The sequence below is a fragment of the Nerophis ophidion genome, linkage group LG22, assembly GCF_033978795.1.
Source record: "Nerophis ophidion isolate RoL-2023_Sa linkage group LG22, RoL_Noph_v1.0, whole genome shotgun sequence".
Classification (NCBI taxonomy): Eukaryota; Metazoa; Chordata; class Actinopteri; order Syngnathiformes; family Syngnathidae; genus Nerophis; species Nerophis ophidion.
In genome coordinates this window covers 44,411,283-44,423,984 of record NC_084632.1, presented here as the reverse complement: position 1 = coordinate 44,423,984, position 12,702 = coordinate 44,411,283, and the positions used below count along the sequence as shown (strand labels likewise).

Genomic DNA, 12,702 nt, shown 5'->3' with positions numbered 1-12,702 from the left:
ATTTGGAGCTCAGTGCACAACTACACTCACAACAAGAAGAAGAAGAATGAGACCAAGCAGAAGAAGGAAGAAGACAGTCATGGACACCACAAGTAAGAAGAAGACAGTCATGGACACCACAAGTAAGAAGAAGACAGTCATGGACACCACAAGTAAGAAGAAGACAGTCATGGACACCACAAGTAAGAAGAAGACAGTCATGGACATCACAAGTAAGAAGAAGACAGTCATGGACACCACAAGTAAGAAGAAGACAGTCATGGACACCACAAGTAAGAAGAAGACAGTCATGGACACCACAAGTAAGAAGAAGACAGTCATGGACATCACAAGTAAGAAGAAGACAGTCATGGACACCACAAGTAAGAAGAAGACAGTCATGGACACCACAAGTAAGAAGAAGACAGTCATGGACATCACAAGTAAGAAGAAGACAGTCATGGACACCACAAGTAAGAAGAAGACAGTCATGGACACCACAAGTAAGAAGAAGACAGTCATGGACATCACAAGTAAGAAGAAGACAGTCATGGACACCACAAGTAAGAAGAAGACAGTCATGGACATCACAAGTAAGAAGAAGACAGTCATGGACACCACAAGTAAGAAGAAGACAGTCATGGACACCACAAGTAAGAAGAAGACAGTCATGGACACCACAAGTAAGAAGAAGACAGTCATGGACACCACAAGTAAGAAGAAGACAGTCATGGACATCACAAGTAAGAAGAAGACAGTCATGGACACCACAAGTAAGAAGAAGACAGTCATGGACACCACAAGTAAGAAGAAGACAGTCATGGACACCACAAGTAAGAAGAAGACAGTCATGGACACCACAAGTAAGAAGAAGACAGTCATGGACATCACAAGTAAGAAGAAGACAGTCATGGACACCACAAGTAAGAAGAAGACAGTCATGGACACCACAAGTAAGAAGAAGACAGTCATGGACACCACAAGTAAGAAGAAGACAGTCATGGACACCACAAGTAAGAAGAAGACAGTCATGGACATCACAAGTAAGAAGAAGACAGTCATGGACACCACAAGTAAGAAGAAGACAGTCATGGACACCACAAGTAAGAAGAAGACAGTCATGGACATCACAAGTAAGAAGAAGACAGTCATGGACACCACAAGTAAGAAGAAGACAGTCATGGACACCACAAGTAAGAAGAAGACAGTCATGGACATCACAAGTAAGAAGAAGACAGTCATGGACACCACAAGTAAGAAGAAGACAGTCATGGACATCACAAGTAAGAAGAAGACAGTCATGGACACCACAAGTAAGAAGAAGACAGTCATGGACATCACAAGTAAGAAGAAGACAGTCATGGACACCACAAGTAAGAAGAAGACAGTCATGGACACCACAAGTAAGAAGAAGACAGTCATGGACACCACAAGTAAGAAGAAGACAGTCATGGACACCACAAGTAAGAAGAAGACAGTCATGGACACCACAAGTAAGAAGAAGACAGTCATGGACATCACAAGTAAGAAGAAGACAGTCATGGACACCACAAGTAAGAAGAAGACAGTCATGGACACCACAAGTAAGAAGAAGACAGTCATGGACACCACAAGTAAGAAGAAGACAGTCATGGACACCACAAGTAAGAAGAAGACAGTCATGGACATCACAAGTAAGAAGAAGACAGTCATGGACACCACAAGTAAGAAGAAGACAGTCATGGACACCACAAGTAAGAAGAAGACAGTCATGGACACCACAAGTAAGAAGAAGACAGTCATGGACACCACAAGTAAGAAGAAGACAGTCATGGACATCACAAGTAAGAAGAAGACAGTCATGGACACCACAAGTAAGAAGAAGACAGTCATGGACACCACAAGTAAGAAGAAGACAGTCATGGACACCACAAGTAAGAAGAAGACAGTCATGGACACCACAAGTAAGAAGAAGACAGTCATGGACACCACAAGTAAGAAGAAGACAGTCATGGACACCACAAGTAAGAAGAAGACAGTCATGGACACCACAAGTAAGAAGAAGACAGTCATGGACACCACAAGTAAGAAGAAGACAGTCATGGACACCACAAGTAAGAAGAAGACAGTCATGGACACCACAAGTAAGAAGAAGACAGTCATGGACACCACAAGTAAGAAGAAGACAGTCATGGACACCACAAGTAAGAAGAAGACAGTCATGGACACCACAAGTAAGAAGAAGACAGTCATGGACACCACAAGTAAGAAGAAGACAGTCATGGACACCACAAGTAAGAAGAAGACAGTCATGGACACCACAAGTAAGAAGAAGACAGTCATGGACACCACAAGTAAGAAGAAGACAGTCATGGACACCACAAGTAAGAAGAAGACAGTCATGGACACCACAAGTAAGAAGAAGACAGTCATGGACACCACAAGTAAGAAGAAGACAGTCATGGACACCACAAGTAAGAAGAAGACAGTCATGGACACCACAAGTAAGAAGAAGACAGTCATGGACACCACAAGTAAGAAGAAGAAGTACACTTGCTACTTCCAAACACATTGGAAACAAGAATTGCAGCTCATCTTGGACAGTTTCTTTGTATCCTGTCTCCTGTTATCCTGTTATCCTGTCTCCTGTTATCCTGTCTCCTGTTATCCTGTCTCCTCTTGCCTGTCTCCTGTTGCCTGTCTCCTGTTGCCTGTCTCTTGTTATCCTGTCTCCTGTTGCCTGTCTCTTGTTGCCTGTCTCTTGTTGCCTGTCTCTTGATATCCTGTCTCCTGTTAACGTGATTAGTGTCTCCTGTTATCCTGATTCCTGTCACTTGTTGCCTGTCTCCTGTCTTTTGTTATCCTGTCTCCTGTTGCCTGTCTACTGTTATCCTGATTCCTGTCTCCTGTCTTTTGTTATCCTGTCTCCTGTTGCCTGTCTACTGTTATCCTGATTCCTGTCTCCTGTTGCCTGTCTCTTGTTATCCTGTCTCCTGTGTCCTGTCTCTTGTTATTATGTCTCCTGTTGCCTGTCTCTTGTTATCCTGTCTCCTGTTATCCTGATTGCTGTCTCCTGTTGCCTGTCTCCTGTTATCCTGATTCCTGTCTCCTGTTATCCTGATTCCTATTATCCTGATTCCTGTTGCCTGTCTCCTGTTATCCTGATTCCTGTCTCCTGTTATCCTGATTCCTATTATCCTGATTCCTGTTGCCTGTCTCCTGTTATCCTGATTCCTATCATCCTGATTCCTGATTCCTGTCTCCTGTTATCCTGATTCCTATTATCCTGATTCCTGTTGCCTGTCTCCTGTTAGCCTGATTCCTGGTTCCTGTTTCCTATCTACTGTTATCCTGTTGCCTGTCTCCTGATTCCTGGCCCCTGTCTCCAATCTCTTGTTATCCTGTTGCCTGTCTCCTGTTATCCTGTCTCTTGTCTCCTGTCTTCTGTTATACTGTCTCTTGTCTCCTGTTGTCCTGTCTCTTGTTATCCTGTCTCCTGTTGTCCTGTCTCTTGTTATCCTGGTTCCTGTCTCCTATCTCCTGTCATCCTGTCCCCTGTCTCTTGTTTTCCTGTCTACTGTCTCTTGTTATCCTGTTTCCTGTCTCTTGTTTTCCTGTCTACTGTTTCCTGTCTCCTGTTATGCTGTTGTGTGGACTTTGTTACTCAATATGGGTCCAACAAAGCCTACGACCCAGCCTGGAAAGAAGTAGGGAACATTATAATAATGATTTAATATATTTTTTAATCTAGTAAGAATCATTACAAATAAGAATTTTGATTTAATGGAGAGATTAATTTTTTTGACACTCCTATTACACGCATTCACTTTGCTTTTTTTCCCGCCACCATCTTGCTCCATTTCCTGTCTGCCCTGTGGCTGCGTGAAGGAATCCAATATTCATGTGCACATAGCTTGAGGGGCGGTAACAGTGCATGTGTGTGTGTGTGTGTGTGTGTGTGTGTGTGTGTGTGTGTGTGTGTGTGTGTGTGCGTGTGTGTGTGTGTGTGTGTGTGTGTATAGGTGTGAGACAGACAGACTGTCACCTGGCCCTGATAAGCACTGATTCATGCTGATTGTGAGCGGGGAGGACAAAGAGGCCCACAGCTGCTCCGCCCACATAATCAATCTGAGCCCGGACCATGATGCCGCTTCCATGCCAGGGTCAAACACTGGCTTCCTTTATTCTCCTTTATTTGCTTTCAACATTCTCCTTTTTCTGTCTTGTCATTAAATCACACTCTGTTGTGTGTGTGTGTGTGTGTGTGTGTGTGTGTGTGTGTGTGTGTGTGTGTGTGTGTGTGTGTGTGTGTGTGTGTGTGTGTGTGTGTTCCTGCCCTTCTTGAGACATCAACAAGGAAAAGTACCTTCCATTTGAGGACCGGTGAACAAGTTAGGACCGAAATCATGGTCCCCATACGGAAAACCATTGCCAAATGCTAGATTCCGTGAAGATTGCTCCAAAGTCTGGATTGTTTTTTGGTCGATTTAATGTGCATATAAAAGTAAACATTGACATTTGCACCCCTGGTGGTGACTATCAAAATGAGGGTGGTCCCATAAAGGAGGGATTTTTCAAACTGACTGTGTGTCGCTTTTAAAAGTGCTCCGCTTCATGTCAACATATGAAATAACAAGTGTGTTTAAGAAATGAATTAAAAAACAAACAAATATGTATATAGAGACATACTTTAATAACTTGAAGTAAATAGTTGATTAAAAAACAATTACGAAACAAAAAAATCATTAAAAGCAGTCTCACGTCTCGACTTTTTCTTATAAAATTGGGAACAATTTCCCATATTTTTTCTGTTTTTGTAATATTACAATATTTCTCATAAAATTATTACTTCTTTATGTAAAATTACTGTTTAATGGGAAATTTGTCATATAAAATACTGACTTTTTCACAATATTGCCATTTTTACGTTCTTGTAAATAAGTGACATTTTGTGAGTAAAATTATGACTTTGGTCATAATTTTGCCAAGTGAAATTCCAATTATTATTATAATATTGCCAAAATTTAAAAGTTTTCTTATAAAACTGTGACTTTTGTCGAGTAAAAATACAACTCTTTTCATAAATTTGTCAAAATGTTTAGCTTTTTCTTGTAAAATTGCGACTGTCATTGAGTAAAATTCCAACTTTTATCATAACATTGCACAAATATTCAGGATTTTGCAAAATGTTGACTTGCGTTGAGTAAAATTACAACTTTCATTATAATACTGCCAACATTCTAAGTTTTTCCTTGTGAAATTGTGACCTTTTTCTTGTGAAATTCCAGCAAATTTTTCACAACAACCTGTTTTATATTTGCGTAGTATTTATATTTTATTAATGTTGTAAATACACATCTTTATATAAAAGGGTGGTTCTAAAGAGGTTGGAATTTTTCTCAGGTCTCTAAAATGTCAGGTGTGTGTGTGTGTGTGTGTGTGTGTGTGTGTGTGTGTGTGTGTGTGTGTGTGTGTGTGTGTGTGTGTGTGTGTGTGTGTGTGTGTGTGAGACCTACCCGTGACCCATGGCTCCGTTGGCAGGCTTGACAATGAAGGTCTTCTGCTTGCGTTTGCGCCGCAGCTCCGTGACGTAGTTTTGGAACTGCGTGTACTCGGCGGGGAATATCCAGGTTTTGGGTATGAAGCTGTACTCCTGAGGCTGGCACTTGATCATCCTGGACACACCAAGCAAGAGTTGTACTTTAGCACGCTTGAAACTCCAGCGTCACATGCAGAGGAGTATGCACACCCCCCCCCCCAGCCTTAAAAACGAGTCAAGTTACTTTAGGAAGCACAATTTCCAGCTGATATCAATAATGGTGTATTTTTAAGTATAGATCCAGGTGTAGTCTGTGCACAGCAGGCGCCTCATGTAAGTGTAACATTCCTACTAAAAAATAGACGTAGGTTGGAATCCAGAAAAGCACGTAAGCCAGCAAACATTCACATGTGTTAAAGTTAGAGAAATGAAGCTGGGATTGTGACAAGGTGAGGAAGTTTAAAAACATTCTTATGAATTTATTATGGCTATAGTGAAAATGTGAGCAAACCCGCTGGATCAAAAGTATATGTACAGCAGGGGTGTCCAAACTTTTTCCACTGAGGGCCGCACACAGAAATATTAAAGCATGCAGGGGCCGTTTTGACATTTTTTATTTTCAAACCATTACAAAATATATGGATTATTTATATTACCTTTAGGGCTCCTGAGGGCCATAAAGGGTTTAAGTCACTAAAATGTTAAAAACAAGTCAAACTAATGTTTGTTTTTTAATAATTTAACGCTTACAGTAAATCTCTACAATATTTAAACTTGGGGTTGATATTATGCCTTTTTTGTCAAACACAACTTTGTTTTTTAATAATAAAACCGAAATATGCAGTATTTCCCCCACAGCCCAAAACATTCAGAAAGCAATGTTTGATGTGAAGTAATTACAGCCTTAAGAATATCAATAATGCAGGACACCATTGATTTTAATTCATTAATCTTTTTGAGTAATCTCAGTGAAAAGATAAATAAAATCGCATTAAATATATTTGGGATCCAAAAGTTGCCCCACTCGTAAAGTGCTACATTTTTATTGTTTTTTTAACTTAAGTTACAAGATCAACGTTAAATACAGGACTGTCTCAGAAAATTAGAATATTGTGATAAAGTCCTTTATTTTCTGTAATGCAACTAAAAACATGAAAGTGTCATACATTCTGGATTCATTACACATCAACTGAAATATTGCAAGCCTTTTATTATTTTAATATTGCTGATTATGTCATACAGCTTAAGGAAACTCAAAAATCCTATCTCAAAAAATTAGAATATTTCCTCAGACCAAGTAAAAAAAAAAAGATTTATAACAGCAAAACAAAATCAAACATTTGAAAATGTCAATGAATGCACTCAGTACTTGGTTGGGAATCCTTTTGCATGGATTACTGCATCAATGTGGTGTGGCATGGAGCCAATCAGTCTGTGGCATTGCTGAGGTGTTATGGATGCCCAGGATGCTTCAATAGTGGCCTTTAGCTCATTTGCATTATTGGGTCTGGTGTCTTTCAGTTTCTTCTTCACAATACCCCACAAATTCTCTCTGAGGTTCAGGCCAATGGAGGACAGTAATGCCATGGTCAGTACACCAGTTACTGCTGGTTTTGGCACTGTGGGCAGGTGCCAGATCATGCTGGAACATGAAATCATCATCTCCATCGAGCTTTACAACAGATACAGCTTCAATAGCCGTATTCCCATGGTCAAGCCACTCCTGAACTCTAGACAACGGAAGTTCCCTAAGTCAGCAATGGTTTGGGGAGCCATGTCAGCTGCTGGTTTTGGTCCACTGTGTTTCATCAAGTCCAGAGTCAATGCAGCTGTGTACATGCTTCCATCTGTTGAAAAGCTCTATGGAAATGATTTCATTTTCCAGCATGATCTGGCACCTGCCCTGGGTTTTGCCTTTGGACAGGAGCGTTTAAGTCAGGACTTTGGGAAGGCCATTCTAAAACCTTCATTCTAGCCTGATTTAGCCATTCCTTGACCACTTTTGAGGTGTGTTTGGGGTCATTGTCCTGTTGGAACACCCAACTGTGCCCAAGACCCAACCTCCCCCCTGATGATTTTAGCTTGTCCTGAACAATTTGGAGCTCATCCTCCTTTTTCATTGTCCCATTTAAAGCAGCAGTTCCATTGGCAGCAAAACCGGCCCAGAGCATAATACTACCACCACCATGTTTGACGGTGGGCATGGTGTTCCTGGGATTAAAGCATATTTTGTTTCATCTGACATCACTGTCCATGTGGTGTCAGATGAAACAAAAATGTTGCTTTTTGGCCACAATACCCAGCAATATGTTTGGAGGAGAAAAGGTAAGGCCTTTAATCCGAGGAACACCATACCTACAGTCAAACATGGTGGTGGTAGTATCTGGCCATGCTCCCTCCACCCCAGCGGACGATGGCATGGAACACCACAGAGGCCACCACAGTGGATATGTTTCTTTGACTTTTTATTCATGTGTGTATGTAGAAGTGTCTGCTTGTATCTGCTGCTTTAATGTCTTTAATGTCCTTTGTGTTCTTTGATGTTTGATGTTTCCCTCTTACACACATGTAAGAGGGATGTGTACTATGGCTATCAGTTGTTCTTTTCTCTTGGCCTCAGTCTGCACCCCCACTCCAGGGCCTAGGCTAAGACCGATTTTTTATTTTTTTTAATCTTCTATTTTTTTCACCCCCCCCTGTTTACCTGTATGTCATCTTTTTTGTAAGGGGCGCTGGAAGCCGGCAGACCCGTCAGCGATCCTGTTCTGTCTCCCTGTAATGTTTGTCTGATCTTGAATGGGATTGTGCTGAAAATTGTAATTTTCCTGAAGGAACTCTCCTGACGGAATAAATAAAGTACTATCTAATCTAATCTGTCTAATATATTTAATGCTCTGGGCCTGTTTTGCTGCCAATGGAACGTGTGCTTTAAATGGGACAATGAAAAAGGAGGATTAGCTCCAAATTATTCAGGACAAGCTAAAATCATCAGGGGGGAGGTTGGGTCTTGTTCCAACAGGACAATGACCCCAAACACACCTCAAAAGTGGTCAAGGAATGGCTAAATCAGGCTAGAATGAAAGTTTTAGAAAGTCCTGACTTAAAGGTGTGGACAATGCTGAAGAAACAAGTCCATGTGAGAGAAGCAACACATTCAGCTGAACTGCAGCAATTTTGTGGTGAAAAATATGCACAGAAGCTTGTGGATGGCTAGCAAAAGCACCTTATTGCAGGTAAACTTGCCAAGGGACATGGAAGCAAATATGAACATTGCTGTATGTATACTTTTGATTGCTCACATTTTCAGTAGAGACATAATAAATTCATAAAAGAAGCAAACTTCATGAATGTTTTGTGTGAGCAACAAGTATGTGCTCCAATCACTACATCACAAAAATATAAGAAATGATTGGAAAGTCAAGTCAGCCTTGACAGGATGTTCTTGACCAGTGTACCTACACTTTTGAGCAGGTTGGACGCCGGGAGAAACTTACTTGCACATGTTCCTCGCCAAGCAGTCTTTGCGGCAGATCTCTCCCATCCCGGGGAAATGGTTGATTCTCTGCAGGGGGACGGACAGACGTGGTCAGGGGCGCCACAACGAGCACATTACACGCCCGCGCTGACCATCCTCTGACATTTATGCCCAATTAGGCATCTGAAAACAAAAAGGTGACGGCGGACCTTATTTAGCTCACAGTGTTGCTCACGCCTTCACAGGTTGGGAAGGGAAGAAAAGACAAGATCAATCTGGGCTCGGAGGGGCGGAGGTAATTGGTCGTGCATCATAAGACAGCCCAATGACTTGCTTTAAATGCAGCAAAAGTGGGGGGAGAATATCTTTAGGGCTTCTTTTGTGTTCTTTCAGCAAATGAGCCTGAACATGGGCGTTAATTAAAGTAAAAGTTGACTGCAAACTCCTACGCCGCAACGCAAGGGGGGGGGGGGGGAGTTAAAAAAGATATGCCATTATTATCCCGACGAGACGCGCGTTATTAGGCAGCCGGAAGAAATGGCGCAATTACGCCGATGCTGCAAGAAGACGTGGTTTGCGGGAGGAAATCAAAAACTGTTGACTTTTTTGGGGAGATAGAATGTGCTGGAAGACAATAATGAGCTTTTGTGCACATTAAAGTCCTACTGAAAGCCACTACTAGCCACCACGCAGTCTGACACTTTATATATCAATGATGAAATATTAACATTGCAACACATGCCAATACAACCTTTTTAGTTTACTAAATTGCAATTTTAAAATTAAAAATCCTGCTAAAAACGTGTTGGTATGATGACACCAGCGCGTGACATCACAGATTGTAGAGGACATTGTTCCAGCATCATGCCCAGATATTAAGTCGTCTGTTTTCATCACAAAATTCCACAGTATTCTGGACTTCTGTGTTGCTGAATCTTTTGCAATTTGTTCAATGAACAATGGAGACGTCAAAGAAGAAAGCTGTAGGTGGGAAGCGGTGTATTGCGGCCGGCTGTAGCAACACAAACACAGCCGGTGTTTCATTGTTTACATTCCCGAAAGATGACAGTCAAGCTTTACTACGGAACAGAGCGGTCAAGCGAACACGGTTGGATTGGACCACATACACAAAGTACAGTGTATTATGCAGCCATCATTTTGAAAAATAAATCACATTTTACCATTCTGTATTCTGAAGGCAATCTATGTCGTGTGCCACTCCAGCATCAATATCAGCAGCATCCTCCTGACCGTCACCATGAGCGTCAGGTTCAAAGCGGTATGGCTCTATCCCGTGTTGCAATTGGGCCTGGCCGAGTGGTCCTGCCACCCCCACGGCTGCCACGGCGCCTCTCACAGCATCTTCCCTATCTGAATCGCTCCCACTACACTCTAGTCCCTATTTTTTTATTTTAGCTTCACTCTCTCTTTCCTCATCCACAAATCTTTCATCCTCGCTCAAATTAATGGGGAAATCGTCGCTTTCTCGGTCCGAATCGCTCTCACAGCTGGTGGCCATGATTGTAAACAATGTTCAGATGTGAGGAGCTCCACAACCCGTGACGTCACGCGCACATCGTCTGCTACTTCCGCTACAGGCAAGGCTTTTTTATTAGCGACCAAAAGTTGCCAAATTTATCGTGGATGTTCTCTACTAAATCCTTTTAGCAAAAATATGGGGAAATGATGGAGTATGACACATAGAATGGAGCTGCTATCCCCGTTTGAATAAGAACATCTCATTTCAGTAGGCCTTGAAGCTGCTGTGCGTGCGGGGCGGCCACACCCCAGCAAACAGCAACACACCCTCGGCTGCACCCATACCACGCTCCCTCCACAGGAAGTGGGACACCACTACTCCACACTGACCTCCATTTGCAAACTTTCCCAGCTACAAACTTTGGGCTCCGTTTTGTGTCGCGCCTGCAGGCAAAAATCAGGGCGCAGTGTTTCTGGGAACGCCACAAGTCACCAGGGTTTCCCCCGACTGCCAAGATACACTACATTGACAAAAGTATTTGGCCACCTGCCTTGACTCACATATGACCTTGAAGTGCCATCCCATTCCTAACCCCTAGGCTTCAATATGACCATTTGCAGCTATTACAGCTTCAACTCTTCTGGGAAGGCTGTCCACAAGGTTGCCGAGGGTGTTTATAGCAATTTTCCACCATTCTTCCAAAAGTGCATTGGTGAGGTGACACACTGATGTTGGTGGAGAACACCTGGCTCTCAGTCTACGTTCTATTGGGGTTCAGGTCAAGACTCTGTGCAGGCCAGTCAAGTTCATCCATGCCAAACTGTCATCCATGTCCATGTTATGGATCTTGCTTTGTGCACTGGTGCACAGTCATATTGGAAGAGGAAGGGGCCCACTTCAGGAGTCTGGTTTGGCCCCTAAGTTCTAGTGAAAGTGAAGTGAATTATATTTATATATCGCTTTTCTCTAGTGACTCAAAGCGCTTTACATAATGAAACCCAATTTCCAAGTTACATTCATACCATTGTGGGTGGCATTGGGAGCAGGTGGGTAAAGTGTCTTGCCCAAGGACACAATGGCAGTGACTAGGTTGGCAGAAGCATTCAAAGTTCCTTTTCTTGGGGCGGCATAGCTCGGTTGGTAGAGTGGCCGTGCCAGCAACTTGAGGGTTGCAGGTTCGATTCCAGCTTGCGCCATCCTAGTCACTGCCGTTGTGTCCTTAGGCAAGACACTTGACCCACCTGCTCCCAGTGCCACCCACACTGCTTTAAATGTAACTTAGATATTGGGTTTCACTATGTAAAGCGCTTTGACTCACTAGAGAAAAGCGCTATATAAATATAATTCACTTCACAACTCATTCTTGGTAGGTTGCAGAAAATGACATTACAATAATTACTAAAAAGCTGACGAGTCGTGTTTTTTTTGTAATCCACAAGCGCTTTGAGTCACTAGAGAAAAGCGCTATATAAATATAATTCACTTCACTTCACAACCCTTAAGTTGCTGGCACAGCCACTCTACCAACCAAACTATACCGCCCCAAGAAAAGGAACTTTGAATGCTCCAGGATTGAACAAATTATACGAACATTTAAAACAAATATTATTATTATTAATTACAGTATTAACATATGTCTTATATAGCGTTTTGCTCTATTTTTCAATTGATGCCGCATAAAGGGGAACTGCATTCCTTCCATCAACATTTTATATACACACTGCAAGTATATATAATATATATATGTATATAAAATGTAGTAACAGACACCTTCATAACAATATGTAATATGTACAATAAACAAGTGCAGGTACATGTGCTTTGGGCAGAGCAATATTGTAATTAGTGATGGCCCGACACAAAAGTACTTGAATGTTTCCATGACGACGACACAAGCCGGTTGCACGTGAAAGAAGACAAAAGTACTTGACTGTTTCCATGACGACGACACAAGCCAGTTGCAACTGAAAGGAAAGTTGACGGCACCACAAAAAGCGAAGATCACTTCCTGCTCTGAGCTTGCATGCACAGTACCTGATAATTCCTCAGCTCAGCAATTTTCTCGTGTTGTACGGCCGAGTCGTTCCAGATGAGATTGGCGGTCTCGTCTTCATCTCTGGTCTTCAGGAAGTCCATCTCGCTGATGACTATGCGAACTGCCGGAAGACATTCAGGTGAGATCAGGTGAGATCACAATAGAATGGGCAGAAAAATAAGTTATACTTAAAATAAATAAGTCAAATAGATATT

General features: G+C 42.1%; 1 protein-coding gene across 3 annotated transcripts in view; it reads right to left on the bottom strand.

The window, feature by feature from the left end:
• The window catches only part of ttll7 (tubulin tyrosine ligase-like family, member 7), a 145,273-nt gene that overhangs the window by 94,490 nt on the left and 38,081 nt on the right, over nt 1–12,702 (bottom strand). For all 3 annotated transcript variants that reach the window (XM_061883983.1, XM_061883984.1, XM_061883985.1), the window contains exons 4-6: nt 12,487–12,608; nt 8,992–9,059; nt 5,475–5,633 (exon numbers count right to left, since the gene is read on the bottom strand). In XM_061883983.1, the coding sequence (XP_061739967.1) occupies nt 5,475–5,633; nt 8,992–9,059; nt 12,487–12,608 (349 nt within the window). The remainder of the gene's footprint in view (nt 1–5,474; nt 5,634–8,991; nt 9,060–12,486; nt 12,609–12,702) is intronic.